Source organism: Phodopus roborovskii, unplaced genomic scaffold (genome assembly GCF_943737965.1).
Source record: "Phodopus roborovskii unplaced genomic scaffold, PHOROB, whole genome shotgun sequence".
In the NCBI taxonomy this organism is placed as follows: Eukaryota; Metazoa; Chordata; class Mammalia; order Rodentia; family Cricetidae; genus Phodopus; species Phodopus roborovskii.
In genome coordinates this window covers 907,943-928,193 of record NW_026126442.1, presented here as the reverse complement: position 1 = coordinate 928,193, position 20,251 = coordinate 907,943, and the positions used below count along the sequence as shown (strand labels likewise).

General features: G+C 42.1%; 1 protein-coding gene across 1 annotated transcript in view; it reads right to left on the bottom strand.

Moving 5' to 3' along the window:
- Reck (reversion inducing cysteine rich protein with kazal motifs) overlaps positions 1 to 15,274 on the bottom strand; it is a 70,995-nt gene extending 55,721 nt beyond the window's left edge. The window contains exons 1-2 of the mRNA XM_051187679.1: positions 15,087 to 15,274; positions 496 to 554 (exon numbers count right to left, since the gene is read on the bottom strand). Coding sequence (XP_051043636.1) covers positions 496 to 554; positions 15,087 to 15,186 — 159 coding nt within the window. The 5' untranslated portion in view covers positions 15,187 to 15,274. The remainder of the gene's footprint in view (positions 1 to 495; positions 555 to 15,086) is intronic.
- Positions 15,275 to 20,251: the final 4,977 nt, after the last annotated feature.

The window sequence follows — 20,251 nt, the reverse complement described above, 5'->3', positions numbered from 1 at the left end:
AATCTTAGTATGTTATCTCTTTAGAATAAGGGCTCTGCCCTACCTAACCACAGTACAAACCACAGTACAATGACTAAGTTCAGGATCACAATACTGATAAAATACTATCAGTTCATATTTAGGTCATAATCAACTTCACCAATTCATCTCACTAATTCTTGTTATGAAGTTTATTTTTATTCAAGAATCATTCACTGCATTTGGCTGTCAGATTTCTTTAGTTAATTTTATCTATAATCATCCTTTAGTCTTTCTTTGCTTTATAATAGTGGCATTTTTTAAAATATCTGATATGTCTGAAGAATACAGGCTATTATTTCAAGGGACTTCCCTCAATCTGGGTTGACGTGATTGCTTCCTTATGATTCAGTTTATGATACTATGGTTCTTTCCAGTGCTTCATGTCAGCTGACACATTATTTGTGATGTACAACAGACTTTTTAAAAAACAAATTTAATAAATGACTTATCTGTGTGCACAAGAATCAAGCTTACCTGTTCACAGACATCACGGCACATTTGGTTATCCTTTGAATGATTACAACATACAGCACCTAGGGAGAAAAGGAAACATGATGTCTCACTCACTGTTAAACTGTCACAGGATTATACAATGTGACTGTTCAGTAGATTGTTCATTTTGTTTTCTGTTTTTGAAACAGGTCCTCCTGATACCACAAGTTGGCATCCAAACTCCTCATCCTCCTGACTCAACCCCCAAAGTGCTGGTAGTAGAGACTGTATGTAAAGCATGTACTATCACATCTGCTGTCCTTACTCATTTTAACTGGATCTTCAAAGAGCATCTATTACAACTGAGATACTAAGTTTGGAAACTAATAGAAAAGACTATCATATAACAGAAGAGTTACCATTTAGTGTGTACTTTCTATGTGGTACAATTTCTACTAAGCTTGTTTATATACTAAATTTTTCAGTCATTAAGATTACTCTATGGACAATATTTTATTGACTATGACACAAAGCTAAATTGGTTTTAAAATAGATAGTGAATTTTGTTTAGGACTTGCTGAATTTGAGGTTCCTATGGGAATTCTGGTAGAAAATCTGGTGAAGTCCAGAGTCAAAGCCTGAAAAGAGCCCAGCCTTAAAGATCCAAACGTGCAAGTCCTGAGTATAAAGCATAAAAGAGTATGGCGCTGTCTAGGGAGAGTTTCTACTGAAAAGTAAGCACAGCAGCAGATCCTAATGCATTGGAGACATTCGGAGGAACAGGAAATGTGGCTGACACAGAGCAAGAGGGAGGCCAGCCACTAAGTGACCTATGTTACAAGGAATGCCAGTTACCCACACAGGTAGAAGACAGATAGAATGCTGGAAAAAAAAATGAATTTTCTTAGAAAGCCACCTTCTTGCTGGGTGTGGTGGTCCATATCTGTGATTCTAGCATTCGGGATGAAAAAGCAGGAAAATTAGGAGTTCAAGGCCAGTCAGGGCTACATGAGACCCTGTCTCAGAAAATATCAAAATAAAAATAAAATAAAAAGCTACCTATTGAACATCTCAGATAACTTCTTTTTATTTACTCACTTGCTTATTTATTTTGTATGCATGAGGTGAAGAACAGTAGTCAACATACGGGAAGAAACTAAGAGAAAAAACTGTCAACAGAAGGTCCTCGAAAAAGCCACTTTTAGTTGAATATTCTACAGACTGAGTAGGACTTCCTGATTGTGGTAAACACAATTATCTTGGGCTATCTTTAGTCCTTAAGAGCCATTTATCACCCAGCTCTGTACCAGACATGATATCCTTTTGACTATCACATAAGATCTCTGGAATGCACTAATTTAGCAGATCATTAACCAGCTTTAACTAACCCCGAAATTGAAAGTGTAATCAAGTAGCATCTGAAACCCAAAACAGAAATCTCCCCACTTTGCTACAACCCATTTACCTAGTTAATGCCCTCACCAACATATTTAGTAACCATAAAAGCTACTGATTTATTACTCTCTTCTGTTGTCTGACTACAGAAGTTTTTCCACAGTGGACCATGTCATCTAGGGTAACCAGAATCCATGTTCCTGGGCCATAGTTGCTCATATTTAGCTCAGAAGAAACTATTTATTATTCCCTTTGGAGCAGGAACATGTTCTGCTTGCCAGAGCAACAACCAAGAAACCAAGTAAGTAAAATGATTCAAGACAGTGGTATGTGTTACATGCCGCTGTCATGTGAGTTGGAATTCCCACTGATACAATATTTAGGATTCTAAAAATACTTTTGTCAGTGTGGACCAGCAAAGGCAAAGCCCAGTTCAAGAAGGTACACATATCCACTTTCCAGGATTAGGCTGTACAATGAAGAATCTAGGTGGCTTTTGTTCTAGCTTTTGAGAGGGAAGATGCTAGATCCTTTGAATTTCCTCAACAATAGGAGTGCCTTTGCTATGTGATATGAAGTAATCCAACTGGGTAGCTTCAGGATGGGGACTAGCCAGGCCTGAAAGACTAGCCTGCAACCAGAGGATTGGGGATTTGAGTCATTTATTAACTTGACCTTTCAATCATTGGTGGTGGAGATGGAATCGAACCATTTGACTAATAATCAGTTAATCCTATACAATGAAACCAGATAAAGCCTGACACAGAAGCTTAGTGAAACTTCCTGGCTGGTGACATTAAAGTGCTGGGGAGATTTTATACATGTAAATCTACATTGATTCTGCTGGGTTTGGTGGCACATGCCTTTACTTCCAGTAGGGGCACACAGATCTCTGAATACAAGGTCAGCTGGCCCTGTGAGTCTTTATTTGGCTGGTCCTCCTGGTTCATGCCCTTTATAAATAACACTTAGCGCGTATTCTACCTTGGAGCTACTTTAAGTCATTTTAAGTATACTGCTTTCCTGAGCTCTCAGTTGTTCTTGGGAGCTACTGACCCTGGGTCATGGGAACAAAGGTCTATGCTCAGATCAAAAGTATGTGAGGGGGCTGGGTAGATGGCTCAGTGGTTAAGAGTTCTTGCTACTCTTAGCATCTATATTAGGCAGCTCAAAACTACCTATAATTCTAGCTTCAGGGATGTCCAACACCCTCCTCTACAGGCACCTACAGAAGCATGGCATACACTCATAAAAATATAATAATAATTCTTTTTTTTAAAAAGTGATAACCTTGTGAGGCAGGCAATAGCTTCCCTCGGGCAGTAAGGACAGGGCTCAGGGTAGACGAAGAGCTAGCTGTACAATCCAAGACCCCTTCCCCTGAGTAAGCAAGTCTGGCTGGACCTGTGGACACCTTAATGGCATAGTCCCCATGTCCTCAAAAATGGTCAATTCCAATGGGAAATACCCCAATCTCCACCCAATCCCTGTCATAGAATCCACTGGGCAGGGCAGCAAGCGGGCACTCTTCCAAGGGGGCCCTTCCCACTCCCAGGGCTTCTTTCTTATGGTTCTTTAATAGACCTGTTTGTTCCAGTTAATCCTTGTTAGTGTTTCTTATTCTTGGGCATGAGATATCACACTCAAAATCCACTGGCTCAGGGGACTTTGGTGACTGACTGTCCAATGTCCTCAATTTCCTAGATAAGGTCACCATGAGCTAAGAATGGCTCCACTGTACTCAAAGGACCTGAAGTAAGGCTGGCTTATGTAGTAAGCTGTCTTGTTAGCTCTATGCACTTTAGCCTGCAAATTTGTGCAGACCCTAGGTGGGTATGGCAGAACTGGACCGTAGTATAACCAAGTGGAGGTCAAGCAGAACACAGTGAAATGAGGTGGTTGATGGAAGATGTAGGTTCAAGAGAGGGCCCTGAGTTTCAAGAAGGAGACAGAGTAGTGAACAACGAATTGTGTTCTTTAACTTCAGGTAAATTACAGTCCTGTGGCAATATAACTAGAGTTTTAGGGAAAAATACTTAAGGCTCTGGCAGCACCAAGGCTGGTTAGGCTTGGTCACCTATCTTAATACAACAATTAAAGAGATAATAATAAAAAATACACAGCTAATAAATGTGCTTGAAAGAGAAACAAACAAAAGGGTTCAATGACTTCAAGTTTGCCTTTAGGGTACCGATAGCTTTCAGTTTAAACAGAGAAGGTATTGAAGCAGTGGCCAAGAGGTTATATAATTAATCAGCCCTGGTTAAGGTGTGGTCTGGATGAGTGTTGTCTGTTTTCTCTTCCCAAAGAGGGTCCTAAGAACTTGTCAGAGCTGTCACAAGCTCCAGAGGACCAATCTGGTTCCTAAAGGGTAATTGCTTTGGCTGCAGGGGACAGAGAGAAAAGGGGGCGGTCCTGGAAGGTTTGGCTGTTCCTACTCTCTGTGACTTCAGTCTTGAAAGAAAACAGGTACACTTTGAGTGATTAACATGCCTAGAGTCAAGCAGAAGTCATCCAAAGTAAAGAGACAGAATGAAGAAAGAGGTGCCAGGCTTTGTCTTGCTGACTTTGTGGGTCAGTGAAGAGCTCAGTGCCTTTTATGAAAAGCAGTTTCATGAAAAGCCTTTATGAAAAGCAACTGTTGTAGGAGGATAAAATCCTAGCCAAGGAAAGCATTTAAAAACCGTGCTAAATGAGAAGGGAAGGTGACAGCAGCTACCTTCTATGTGAAACAGACCGGGTATGATAACAGGATTGGGATGTGTCATGTGGGCTTGAGCTGGAACTGTCAAAGTCTGAATGGGCCCCTTTAAGAAATGTAGACATGTTTTTAGATGTTGTTTGTTTTGGCTTTTGGTTTTCCAAAACAGGGTTTCTCTGTGTAGCCCTGGCTGTCCTGGAACTCGCTTTGTAGACCAGGTTGTCCTCAAACTTACAGAGACCCACGTGCCTCTGCCTCCTGAGTTCTGGGTTTAAAGCCATGCATCGCCACAGCCCAGTTGTACGCAAGATTTTAAAACTTGTGTTCAAACAGGCTTCTTTTTTAAACTTACATTTCAGACAACTACATCTGGTACAATGACTTAACTATATGTAAAACTAGGTATGTTTGCACATGTAGTAATATATACAACATAATCTTCCATTCAAATAAAATCTATAATTCTTGTATATAAATGAGATTAAAAACTGATTTTTAAATTGAATATAGGATTAGTATTGGAGGAGAAAATAATGAACAAACAAGCAACCAAAAAAAGGGAACTCTTAGATCTTAACTTAAAAGGCTGCTAAGCTCAACACTAGAAAAAATTTCTCCAGAAAGCAATGGTGAGACCTGTGGTGTTACTGAACAATTCATTTTCATGAAGGACTACTGTGGGTGAGCTTTTTCATGGGGATTCTATGTGAAAAGCTTCTGTAAGTTCTCAATGTGTGACTTAGAGACTCTCAAACACAGCCTGTGTAGTGTAGACCTGCAATCCCAGCACAGCCTGGTGTAGTGTAGACCTGCAATCCCAGCACAGCCTGGTGTGTGATGCAGACCTGCAATCCCAGCACTGGAGATCTGGAGCAGAAGGGACAAAAAGGAGTTAAATTCCAGCTTGAGTTACAGAGGGAGTTTGAGGGGAAATTTTTAAATCTAAAAATGACAAGAAAAGTCTAAATACACCACACACACACACATTATGTTTTAAGAGGGGAAAAAATAATGCCTTGATTACAAGGGTGAAAGTGCTAGTCTTACTTTCTCAGTCCTCTAACTTCAGGGAAGGCCCAAGCATTCCTGAGATCCACTGTCCCCCACATGTCCAAAAGCTCTCTGTCTGCAGTCCCACTGCAAGGGGAAGGCCCCCTGCCTGACCTAATGTGCTCTTCTGAAGTGTTCTAGGAGCTGGCACTTTCTTCTACCCTCTAACACAAAGGTCATATGAGGGCAGAAAACCCGGCTGATTTGAGCAAAGATAACTCAGGGTAACATATGGTTCCAATAAATGGGCTTAACAGAAAGAAAACAATCAGGCAGACAAGAGTCTGATCTGGGCCTAGGAATTTTTGAAAAAAAAAAAAAAAAAAGTTCCTTGAAGCAAAGGTCTATTTAAAAGTCACAAAACGTACTCTAATTAAAACTGATAGCAATTGGAGGTTTTATTTAAAATATAAATACAGAAGCCCCCCTCCCTTTTACTTTTAATAGTGAAGGTCAAATTTATTGTGGAGTAACTTCCAAATGAGAAGTTTCCAGGAAGAAAATGTACCTTTAACCGACCCTTCTGAAATGCTGATTAACAGTTTGCATCATTGATAGTGCACAAGGTGGAATATTGCAAGTCCAGGGTCTAATTACAATTTATCCTGGGCTAATTGTAGCCCCTAAACACCCTGTGACTTTTCGGAATGTATTAACTTAACAAAACCCTAGTTTTCACGAACCTGAAGGCTAAGAACACCATTATATAGCATCTGAGGGCATACAGGAGTTACTGCTTTCCTTTAACCCACCTACTTAATGCTTCCGCCAATGTATTTGAAAGTGCTGTGATTTATGACTTTCTTTGTTCTGTTGCTATAAAAACTTCACCAAATTGTTACAGCGTTAGAACACAGAATTTGGGGTAACCTAAATCTATGTTCCTAGGCCACGGCCACTTATATGTGGCTTCAGAATAAACTACTTTTTGATGTGACAGTTGTGTTTTTATATTGGCACAAAGCTACAATTAAACAAAATATATATACGCAAAAAGAAAGAAACCACAAAATTTGGAAAATAAAGATGAAAAGAAAAACAATTTCTACTCCAATTGTCCCACCACAATCTCTGGTGACATTCTGGCATATTTCCTTCTAGCTTTTCCACAAGCCTTTTCTGGTACTTCTGACAGAACAGGATGAAAGAGAGCAGCTTGAAGTCTTGCAGTAATGACCCCTTTCCCCTCTCAACAGAGCATTCCTTTCTAACAGTACTCTTCCGCCCCGGGAGAACAGCCACCTCTACCAACAGGCCTGGGAGCCGCTGCCCCATCATGCTGTCGTCTCCCCCCGCCCCCTGCTCTTGTGAATGGCAGACATTACTGCATTAGTGCACACTTTTCCTACTTTTAAACAAAAAAACTTACTATAATCTTTAACACTATAGCCTTTTCAAGAAATATGTGTATACCCATACTCAATTCATATGCCTTCACTACAGATATGAAAAATCTGAATGCAATTAAAGTAGTAATTAAAGGTCTGTATCTTTTTTTAGAATAATTAAAATGGGTTAACTGTGTCATCACCCAGCTATAACTGAGGTGGTGGAGGAGGGGGACAAAAATGCAGTGCTTAATGTTTTCTATAAGGCAAGTTATTCCATAAACATTTTGTTTTATATTTTGACTCTAATTTGCCTATTTGTTCACCTAATTTGTTGTAGTTTAAAACTCTGCTTATTGTCATAAAATTGAACTGGACAAGGAGAGAAAAGTTCAAAATAAAACCTGATATTGACATGAGAGTAAAAAGCATAGGTTTTATCCTCATTAAAAAGATACAGATGTCATCTTGCAGTCTTAGTCTCAGACTCTGATTATAAAATTAATAAAAACCAAAAGGGAATTGCTAAAGGCCATGTTTGCTGGTTCTAAGAAAGAACTGGTGTAGCCTGGGACTATTTGAGAAGAATTATACAATAATATGAAACACTAAGGCCTGGCTCTGCTGGAGACCACATGCAAACTATAGAGAGGCAAGTGAGCACAGACACATGCTCTAGCTACACTAGGAAAATGCAATTGCTAAGACCAGCTAGCATTTCAAGAGGCAAATTCACACCATAATCTAAAAATAAATAACCCCAGAATTAGAGGCTTTTTGAAGTCAAAAGGGATTTTGCCTCAGAAGCCTCCCAAAAGCTATAATTCAACTTTGTCATTGCAAAGCCATTCCTGTTTTCTATGCTAAAAAAATAGGCCATCTAATAATTATATCTTAAAGAACTACTAAAACAGAATATACATATATATTATATATACATATATATGATGTATATATATATTCATATCCTGTTTTCTATGCTAAACAAAATAGACCAGCTAATAAATACTACTGATAGGGAAAAAACAAAATCTGGGCTAATACTGGAATTACAAATAAAAATAAATTTAAAGAAATAGAATCTTATTTTTAGCATTTGAAATCTTAAAATGAAGTTTGTCTTTTAAGAAAACTTAGAAAGTGATAATCACTAAAAATATTTAAATGACAACTGCAGCTTTAACTTATAAATATAGTTAGTCATGCAAACTGTCACACTTACTCCTTAAAAAATATATAAGCTGGGCACTGTGCTACAGGCCTCTTAGCACCCAGGAGGGTCATTATGAGTGGAAGGCAAGTCTGGGCTACAAGGCAATACTGTCTGAAAATATCATTTAAAAGCCTCTTTAGTCTCCCCAAAACAAAGACATAACGATAGGCATTTATTCATATAGTTTATCAGCCAAGGAAGAGCCTAAAGTAAGTGCTTAACTATATACCCAACACATACTCAATATTGCTAACATCTTGTCACACTGCTCCACCTGTGTACACATGCATATGACGGGATACACAGTGTTTGTTTCTGCATTACAGATCACCCCCACTGCTTGTCAACACTGCAATGTCCTCGTTTGGTTCTAATACCAGTACAACTTCCACATTAATTGTTCCCCAGTTTTAGAGATATGGTGATGCCACTCTTAGTCAGCCACCTATCTCCTGTTGGCTGAACTCTAAAATTTCCAAATCTTTTCCTAGTTTTCCCTTCTTTAAACTTTAAATTATTTTAGTGAGGAAAATGTACATTTAACGGATCCCACCTGGGCCCACAGTAAGTCTTTCTTCTCTAATTTGGCTGTCGATTTTCTGGTTAAGCAAAGTGACAGAAGTGGAACTTTTCAGCCTTGGCTCTTCTCCGGTTGTTTTACATGAGTTCTGGTGTCAGAGACCGACTGTAAGCCTCTGCTATACTGTTCTGTCAAAAAATGCTCACTGAGTAAGAATTAACATAGCTCTGTTATTTCATGCATTTAAATTTGATTTACTTAATGTTTATGGGTGTGAATGTCTTTGTGTATATGTTATATATAGGTGGGTGCTTACAGAGGCAAGAACTGGGTGTCAGATCAACTGCAGCTGGAGTTACAGGTGGTTTTGAGATTCCTAATGTGGGTACTAAGACTAGAATTTGGGCCCTCTGGAAGAGCTACAAATGCCCTTAACCACTGAGCAATTCCTCCAGCCCCATAATTCTCGTTTAATAGTAAAGGAAGTACAGGACACTTTTTCTCACTTCATCTTCTCAGTACGACATTATGGTGATACACACACACACACACACACACACACACACACACACACACACACACACATATTGCTCAAAAGGTAAACAGCCACTGCTGATAGGCTTACAGGGTCAAGAGATTTGGAATTAGGGATGCTGATGAGAGCACAGAAACTATAGGAACAAAGAAGCATAAGGAATGCACACAGAGCAGCAGCAAAGGAGGGAAGGACTCTTTAACACAGGCTTGCTTCTTGGCAATTTTCCACTTTCCTCTTAGATGCTTTCTTGTTTCTATTCCTTGTTATCAAAAGCACTTAACCCAGATATTCATCATTATGAAACAAGTAACGGTGACTCTTCTGAAGACTCTTCTAGACACCAGTAGTCAGTATTCTGGGGTAATTTCCATCCTCATTCTCTAGGGCTCCTGTTATAAACAAAGGATCTAACAGTGTAGAATTTAGTTCCCAATGACATATTTCATGGTTAGAATGTCTTTCAATATTGTTGACACAGGGGTATAGATAGCCCATTCTAACCTCCAACTCACTATAAAGAAAAGAATGACTTAAATTACTAGTCTTCTTGCCTTCATCTTCCAAGTGCTAGTATTCAGGTATATGCTATTACATATGACTTTTTTTCTAAACATTCATTTATATGTGTGTGCACATGTTGGTGAAGGTCAGAGATTGATGTCTGAGGTCTTTCTCACTCTCCTTTTCTTTGAGACAGAGTCTCTCTCTGAGCCTGGACCTTACCAGTGAGTTCCAGGGATCCACGTCTTCATTCACACACCCAGGACCCAGTACTAGTATTACAGACATATGCTGGTGTACAACTTTTTATGTGAGTGCTAGCGATCTGAACTCAGGTGCCTATGCATGCATGACAGGCACTTTATTGACTGAACTACCTCTAGTTGTCTGCTGTGTGCCACCCCTACCCACTTGCTTTTGATCCTCCCACAAAGTCCCAGGATAGCTTGGAATTTTCTATATGCCCAGGTGGGCTTCAAACTTGCACTTCTCCCAACACTACCCACTGAGTGTTGGAGCTATAAGCATATACTACCATGCCTGAATCTTGGCAATGTCCATGTTATTTCCAAGCTTTGTAGCATTTGCTACATCACGTGCTACACGCTTGAAGTCAGTTTTTCCTCAAATACATTCTTTAGACTTGAAATTTAAATCAAAATGTGCTAATTAAACCTTGTATTCGCAATGTAGACATTTTACAATTCTTGGTGATTTACCTGTTTTGTTAGGTGGCCCAGACTGGTCTCAAATTTGAAACCCATGGCCTCTCTACCTACTTAGTGCTGATATAACCAGTACAAGCCTCTTTGCTTAAATTTCTGAAATGTTAAAAGTCTGAGTTTCCTCCTAACCTGTAAGCCACACAAAAATACAGAACACGTCTACTTTTCCACACCACTTTGTTACCTGGGCTGTGATTTCCAGCACTATTAGCAGCTTAACAAATACTTGGGGTAGTCAGTCACTCCTAATATCTGCCTTAAACATATACAAACATGGAACTTTTCTCTTTCCTGTGTCTTTGGCCCCCACCGTTTCCAGTGTTGGTGACTGAACCCAGACTTTATGCATTCCAGATGCTCCACCATTGAGCTACATCCTCAGCCCCCAAATGAAACTTCTGACTCTGTTCCTGCCTCACCTGCCAATTTTCCTCAGTACTGCTTCCCCCCACCTATCCTAGCTTAGAAAAGGGCATTACTTTTGCCAAGCCATTAAAGACAAAAAACAAGCAATAACACATAATTCCATAATTCTTCCTTCCATTATTTCCCATATCAATCCATCAAAAAGATATCTTGACTCCCTTCTATTTCCACAACTACTTTCCCAAGTCACCATTATCTTGTTTGAAATATTGGGGTTCAGAGCTAGAGAAATGGTAACAGTTAAGAGCACTGACTGCTCTTCCAGAGATCTTGAGTTCAATTCCCAGCAACCACAGGGTGGCTCACAATCATATAATGGGATCTGATGCCCTCTTATAGCATGTAAGCATACAAAGCACTCGTGTGTGTGTGTGTGTGTGTGTGTGTGTGTGTGTGTGTGTGTGAGAGAGAGAGAGAGAGAGAGAGAGAGAGAGAGAGAGAGAGAGAGAGAGACTGGGGTTCTATGGTTGTGGTTCTGTTGTTTTGTTTTTGAGAAAGGGTCTCCTTCTGCAGCCCTGGCTGTCCCGGAACTCCCTGTGTAGACCAGGTCAGCCTTGAACTCACACAGCTCCATCTGCCTTTGCCTCTGCTTTAGCCTCCCTAGGGCTGGTATTAAAGGTGTGGGTCACCCATACCTGGCTTCTGTTTGAAACACTGTAATGGATTTCTACTTACCCTTTACTCTTTTATATATAATGACTGTTTTATTTTCATTTTATTTCAGGTTCCAACAAGAGTGATCTGAAATATCAATCAATGGGGCTGGAGAGATGGCTCAGTGGTTAAAACATAAACCAAGCCATAACTCCCTTATGTAAAATTCTTGATTTTTAGTCACACACAGAATAAAATCAGATGGTTCCAGCAAAGCTAGGCACCACCTAGCGCTAGCCTACACTATGGCTCACTACGTTTCAACCAGAGAAGCTTTCTGATCCTTATGTCTTACAGTTGGTTGTGTTCTTCCTGAACCCCAGCCCACCTTTCATATGGATAGTACCTTCACTGCCTTCCATCTTCACTCCTAACTTCTCCTTCTCCAAGAGGCTGCTCTTGTCAACTCTACAAAAGAAACACCCTCCCTCACATAGTTCTGTTAGCATGTGATTCAGTTTCTTCATACCAGACTTATACTTTGAAATCATTTCATTCATTTATTACAGATTTCTCTTCCCCCAGAATGTAAGCTGAAGGCATCAGCTCTGTGCCTATCAAGACCCTGCATTTCCTAAATAAACAATCCTCAATCCAAACCGTCTTGCCTCTTAAAAAGTCACATTTATAATAAGGAAACTCATCTACTTGACATCGTCTCACTTTCTTCTAGGAGTGTTAAACAGTGAAAAGTAGGCATAATGAAAGACTGCTTGAGCCTATGAATGCAAGACAGGGACTCCAACTACCAGTATACCAGGATAAACTGTTGGATCTGGTCTATCACTAGCCCTAACTAGAGGAACTCCAATAGTATACTAGGATGAATTGTCACATCTGGTCTATCACTAGCCCTGACTCTTTCTACATCACAGGCCAAGATAGTCAGTGGGAAGAAAATCTGCTTTTTATTACTTTCCTCCAAATAGGCGTTTCCTTTTTCTAAATTAAAATTCATGACATTCTTTTTCTGGATTCTAGGCTATTACATAATCCTCAAATGTCAACTCCTTCAAACTTGGCCCTTAATGTTACCCATCTCCCTCTCTTTCCTATTATTATGAAATAACTTAAACAGAAACAGAGCCACTAAGGTGCCGTAAGACAGAGACCTGGAGCCTGCAGTATGGGTTCTTATGCCATGCTCAATGAGATCATCACTGAGCAGGCTGCAGCACTCTCCTACCTTCACCCCCAAGAACAGAATAGTCAGGGCAGATATTGCAGAAGGGGTCAGTGACCTGGAAAGCTTTGTACCAGCGGAGACAATCTTGGATGGGGATAATGAGGGGGAAACAAGACCGTCTGAACAGGACTACAAACCAGGCCTTCACTGAAACACAATTTCATAATTGTGTTCTCAATTTCTGCTTCAGACCTTCTACAAATTCATACTGGAAGCTTTTGTCCATTATATTATTCAATGGCCTTCACATAAGAAACCCCACTATATGCTTTCCAGAATTTAGTATGAGACTCAAATTATAATCAAACTTGGAATTACTCTTTTTATCAAACAATGCAAACTATATGAAATCACAGATGTCTTAGAGATGGAAGGGGCTACTGGATATAACTAGTTCAGTGTGTTTAAAAAAAAAAGTTAAAAAGTAAACAACTTTTTCTCTCCATAGGTGTTTTATTGAGCTATAAATCACATCTTATGAAGCTCATCCTTTTAAAGTGTATTCATTCAGTTCTTTTCAGCATATTTAATTATGTAACATTTCTATCAACCCCAAAGAAACTCACACCCAGCAGCCAAGCTCTTAGCTCCTCAGTGTCTTTGTCAAAGGACTCCTTAGACCTTTCACTGTGAATTTATAAGATGGCTACAATGTGTTTCATTCACATCCACACATTGTTTTTGTTTTGCTGTTGTTGTTGTTTCTCCTTTTCTGGTTTCCATTATTTATTTATTTATTTATTTTGATTACTTGGGATTGCGTATCATTCTTTGAGCCAGGCTGTCCTGGGCCTTCTGGCAATACTCCTGCCTTAGCTTTCCAGGAAGTACAGATGTAAAACACTACTCCTGGCTTGTCCAAATATATTTAAGAGCTAACACTTTGGCGTCTGCTTTGCTAAATGCTATACATAGGTACCTCAGTAATCCTCACAGTAAAATCTCAAAGAGAGGCTCTCAACCTTCCTACTGTTGCAAACCTTTAATACAGGTCCTCATGTTGTGGTTCACCCTACCATAAAATTATTTCATTGCTACTTCATAAATGTAATTGTGCTGTTATGAACCGTAATGTAAATATCTGTGTGTTTTTCCAATGGGCCCGTTTTGTCCCACAGGTTTAAGAATCTCTGATCTAGAAGGTACCATATATACACATATGTATATATGAATGTGAATATTAAACTAAAAAGATCAAGGCTAAATAACACGCTGAAGCTTTCCTAAAGGCCCTACTCTACAACAGTGAAAGAAAGGACTAGTATTCTACAGATTCTGTCTTTGGGCTAACTAGAACACAGAAAGGTAGGCTGAATTATTCTTTCTTTCCTTTTCTATTAGTTTCCTTATTAGTGTATAGCTAAATTGTAGAACTCAATTGGTTAACTCATCCTGACAAATACCTCCCTTCTTCAAATGCCTTAAAAATAAAACAAAACACAAAAGCCTCAATTTTAATATTACAAACTTTCTTAAAAACCTTGTTCAGACTGAGTTTGTTTTTCCCTAGGTGCTTCACCCTATATGCAACACTCCATTACTCCCATCACACAAATGCTAGTCATCTTTTGGTTAGTATAGGTAGACGACGCTTGGTCTTTCTCATCTCCTAGGTGAATGTCACCCCCTCCTCTATGCACATGCAGCCCTGCTCGCACCTACCTCTCTTCTGAATTGCCTGAATTGGAACTACTTCGAGCTCCTGTCTTATGCCGCCACCACTCACTCAGCCCGGGAAGCAGAAGTTTCCCGGGAAGCAGAAGTTAGTGTCAAGTACGAAAGCTAAGCATGTGCGGGACAATCATAAGCGGCCAAACTTCCTATCCATCTCTGATGTCACTGCTCTAAGAGAGGCCAAGAACACATCTCTCCTCAAGTCGGCCGGCCCCGGGGTCATTTACCGGTTTTGTAGTCACCCAGTCCCACCAGCCTGGGATCAGAAGGATAGTGCACCCACACTGCAGTCTTGTGGAGCTCGCCGCTACTCAGGCCAAGTCAGTCAAATAAAAAGTGACAACAACTGGCGAGGCAGCGGTAAGAGGGCTGCACCTACGACTCGGCGGGACTATCCGGAGCCCAGGCACCTCCCTGCTTACTGACAGGGACCCGGGCCGGCACCAGGGTGGGGCAGGGCAAGGGGGCCCATCTGGGAGGTGACAGAGCAAGGCCTCGAACGCAAGTCACCACCCCCGAGTTCAGAAGAGCTTCAGCACAGAGAAGGCGAGCGGGAGGAGCAGCCTTCGGGTCCCGGCCCCGCTCGGCGCTCCAGACCCGCAAGGGTCCACGCCGTTCACGGGTCTGGGGGCGCGCGCACCCCGCCCCCGGCCCCGCGCCATCTTGGAGCGCTGAGGCGCCCGCTCGGGACTGCCCCGCCCGTGGCTCCCGCAGCTACTCACCCGCGCTGCCTGGGGCCAGGCCCCCCGCCACCTCCGCAACCCTCGCCGCGGCCAGAAGAAGCAGCAGCGCGCCTCGCGGGGAGGCCCGGACGCTCGCCATGTCCGGGCCGGGCGGGTCCGAAGCCGCGGGATGCTCGGACCCAGCCTGGCCGCTGCAGCCGCTGGCACCAGACCCCGCCCCCAGCTCTTTGGACCTCTGGTGATTGGCTGCGGCGCTCCGAAGCCCCGCCCTGGCCGCTCAGAGTTTCCAAAACCTCCCGGGGGGCGGCAACGCGCCCTGGACCCTGGCTCTTTGTTATGGGCCAGCTGTGTGTCGCCTTCGGCCTCAGGCTCCCGGGCAGCGTCCTCCAAACGGGAAGTCAGAGGCGGGAGACCCCTTTGGAGCGCCTCTGCCGCCTGCCTGGGTAATTGGGGGCTCCGCGGCTCAGAGGCGACTGCTCCACAGGTCGGTCTGAAGTCCAAAGTCTAAGTCACAGCCGAACCGCAGGGGGTGCATCCCTACCTGCGTCCTCCTGGATACTCAATATCCTGTCCAAGTGCTGCCTCGACCTAAAGAAGGCGTGTCTTCTGGCCTCCTTTCGAAGTCAAAGGGTTTTGCTGAAAGGCTAAGAACTCACAGGGTCGCCTCGCTGTGCCATTCACGCCCTGTTAATGCCTATTCCACCCAGGGAAAAGGACAGAGCAACTTGTATGACTAGGCTTGGAGAACCTTGAAATTCAGATTGCTGGAGAGGATTTGGAGGTGGGTCCTCCCACACCACTGTAGCATCTACTGTGGAGAATGTACCAGAGGGTCTACTAATCAAAGCTAACTCACTGCGTAGTAGCCCCTCCTCTCTTCCCGTCTGCACAGCCCTTGAACAGATAGCGAATACATTTTAGAGTTAACTTACATTTCTGTTCAGAAGTGAATATTGCTTATTTCCAGTTTCCTCTGTTCAGATCACTAAATACAGTTAGCTTTCCTCTAATGGTCAGATGGTAGCAATGACTCTAATGGAAAGAGCAAGGTCTTGACACACTCCTGAGTCCAGATTGCACACTATTCCCAGCTAGCCCTGTGTCTATGGGTGAAGACATCTTACTTCTGAGGCCACACACACACACACACACACACACACACACACACACACACACACACACACACACACACAGGCCTTCTTGATAAGATTACTGAACATATTGTGTTTATTTATTTATATTTGTATTTTGGAGACAGGATCTCACATAGCTCAGACTGACCTTGAACTTATGAGACACCGAGGCTGGCCTTGATTTCCTGATCGAGTGCTGAATTACAGCCACCCAGCGGCATATTGTATTTAGAATGTCTAAGGCAGTAAGTACTTGACACAGTGTATAATGTGAACACTCTAAAAACTGAGAGCTCTTAATTTGGGCTATGGGACTAACTGGCTGAACTTATTTCCCACCCTGCCCTCACTACTTTGTACTTCTTTAAAACAATAGACTTGTCTTTTAAACACATTTTTGAGGTTTTTATACATGAGCACTGTATTGCATCGTTGCTACCCCACCCTCTTCCCCTTTCCACTAAGGCTTTACTTTTCAGGACAGTTTTAAGCCCATAGCAAAGTTGAATGGAAGGTACAGAAAGTACATGTGCACAACCTCACCTCTACCAATGTCCTCCACATCTGCGGCAATGAGCAAGCCTGAACTGACACCAATAGGATTCACTGTTGGGACTGTGCAGCCTGTGCCCTGACACATGTATAACGTTTATCTGCCACTATTCTTTTTAGCTTCTTAAACTGTAGCTGTTAGAAGATATTATGTGGTTCAGTGTGGCACCCACTCACACTCTATTTCTGTCTTACAATGCTGGTGTAATGTTTCACTTAAAATGATTGATGATTGGAGATCAATACAGTGCTTTAAAAATATTTAGTCACCAGTAATTGTTTGAGGCAAAGAGCCATCTCTCTGTATTCTAGTTAGAGAAAACTCATTAAGTCCCTCTCCCTCGATTTTAGACTTGAACCCAGGGCTTCACACATGGTAAGCAGGTGCTGTATCACTGAGCTATGTCTCCAGCCCCCACCCATAAATATTTTTCCCTATGATCCTATCCTTTTTCATATCCTTTTGATGCAGGGTCTCCCTATGTAGCTCATGCTGGCATCAAACTTGAAATCTTACTACCTTAGCTTCCAGAGCGCCCAAGCGCCTTTTATTTTTCAATTATAGATGCGCTCTTTGTGTCTTTCGATGTCTCCATTCCCCTCCTCATAACACCTATGCCTCCCCCTTTATATTCTTCATAACATTTATTGTTTTTATAATGGCTATTTAATGTCCTTATTTGATAATTATGTCACCTCTCTATATATTTATATTGATGTTTTCCAGTTATGAGTAACATCTTCCTTTTTCCTTACATGCTGGACAGATTTTGAATGTATGAAATGCACATGAATTTTGTGATTAGAGTGCTAACTGCGCGCACGCGTGTGTGTGTGTGTGTGTGTGTGTGTGTGTGTACTCAATGTAAGGAATGCTACTCTGTCTTTTCTGGCATAAATTTAAGTTACTTGAAGATCTACTGAGATCACACATCTGTTTCATCAATGTCACCACACTTTCCTTTTATATGATTAAATGTATGTATGACAAATGCTTTAATGTCTTAGTCTGCTAATTCCAACATCTGGGTAATCCTGGCAAGGATTTCTAATGACTGCTTTTCATCTTGATAATTGATTGCATTTTCTAATCTCTTCATGACTAATACATTTTCACTTTACAATAGACCCAGGACAAGCTGGTCCCCACCCCTAGGATATGGCTTGTCACTGCAGCAGGAGAAATGGAAACTATAGAAATAGAACCAAATGGGCAGCCTAACATGGGCAGTCCATGTTAAAACATTGTACACATTAGAAATGATAAAATTCTTGAAGCCAAGTCGATAAAAATAACTTAGTCCCAAGAACAAGAGATGGAGGGAAGATGAGAAGAAATTAAGTGGGTCGTTCAGTGTCTGATGCATGCATAGTTGGATTCCTAGAGGGAGAAGAGAATTAGAGAGCAGAAAATGATCAAGAGACTGGTACCTGACAACTTCCCAAATGCAGTGGAAAGCACTCCGAATGCTGAGTGCACCCTAAGAAGAACAAATTCAAAGAAATCACACCCTAGACATCATAATCAAACTGATGGATAAGGATAAAATGACTCACTACTTATAAGAAGGTAATAATCACACAGAAGATGGCTGACATTTCAGAAAAATGGAGGCCACTCAACCACCCCCACTGCCGTCACCCCAGTCCATCATTCTGTCTTGCCTGTACTATTGAAGTAGCTGCCTAATTGGCCTTTATTTCATCCAGTAGCCTCTATGGTCTCTTTCAATAAAGTGATCATAGTGACCCTTTTAAGCAGTCTGTTTTTTATTCTGTAGAACTTTCTAAAGCCTTCCCATCCCACTCAGACAACCAGGATCAGATGTATTATAGTAACTCTTTAAGTCGTGTTTCCTTACCTCTCTGGCCTCATTTCTCACTGTCCCTCGGATTCACTCATACACTCCAGTCACATCTTGCTCTGACCTCTGCTTAATTTCTTCACACAACTCTGGCTTATGTTCTTTGCACGGTTCTCCCTCTTCTTGGTGCAAGAAAATGGGTTATAGTTTCGGCTAGAACTAAAGAGAGAAAGTTCTTAGCTCCTTTCTACCCGATGCCCTCTTCTGGCCTTTGTGTATATGTAGAAGAAAACTCACATACTGGAGGAGACTCACATACATGGATGGACAGGGGTGCGCGCGCGTGCGCGCGCGCGCGCACACACACACACACACACACACACACACACAGAGAGAGAGAGAGAGAGAGAGAGAGAGAGAGAGAGAGAGAGAGAGAGAGAGAGAACTGTGGGAAATCCACCCCACCCCCCACCCAGGGAGCTGTTCCTGTGGTTCTCCTCACTTCTAGTTTAGGGTTTCTTAGGTCAGTTTTAGTTCTTCGGGTTCATGTTATACCGTTACAGACAAAGCACAAATGTATGTGCATAACAACAGACATGGCATGGAAGAACGCTGCGATCAGTCAGACACAACCCTTCACATCTTTATCAGTCTCCAGTGATTTGATCCCTCTCGTGGGGGAGTAGTGCAGAGAAGAAAAGCGGTTTGCTTGTGAGGGATGCACCAGGTGGGTCCCAGAAACCCTAGGAAGGGGACCTGGGCAGCATTTCCTACGTGGGACTCAAGGAAGTGACAGATCTTAGGAAATGTCTCTACCCTCAGCCCCTGAGGGCGTTTCCGGTGTGTGTCTTCCCTTGTTCCCCGCAGAAGAGCAGGCGGGTGTTTTCTATGCCCCTCACTAACAGCAATGTAAAAGTTTAGCAAGCCAAGACCCTGAAGAGACCTCAAGCACAGAAGGAGGGGGAGCCTAGAGCTGTTGTGCTCATGGCCTGTACAACTGGAAGCCAGATGAGCATGCAGGTGTCAACAAGGCTGACAGTGACAGCTGAGGACCAGATGTCCTGCCTTCTTCCAGGCACAACGGCTGGCTTTGGCTTTATAAATTTGTTTCAAAACTGGGGAAGATGTTTGAGAATGGCCTTGACTAAACTAAAATTTCCCTGAAGTGAGGTTAAGTTTTAATCAGCGGGAACGGATGTGCAGAGGCAAGTGCTTATCCATTAACGATCAGAACACACCGTCTAAAACTCGTTGCTAGGAAGCGGCTCCACAGCCAGGCATCATGCTTACTATTAGTTTAATAACTGGGAATGTGGCCTTGCAGAACAAAGCCTGCCTGGTGCCTTGGAGCAGAACCAGCATAACTGAGGTCTGTTGACTCTTCTAGTGAACTCTCAGACAAGAAAGGCTTTTCCCACAGCATCCAACACTAACATGTTATAAAATTCATTCTCCGACCTGAGGTGCCCTCAGCCTGAGATGCCTTGGACACTATTCTGCCAGTCTCCAAAGAACTCCAGAGACACCTGGGCTTTCCCTGTCTTCCACTCCCTTTCCTTATTCATTTCTATAGTATTCAGACTTACTTCAGGGGCTGGGAAAAGGGCTCAGTGGTTAAGAGTGTACACTGATCTTGGAGAGAACCCAAGTTTGGGCCTGGCACTACCTGTAGCTCTTACAACTACCTGTAACTCTAGCTCCAGGGGATCTGACT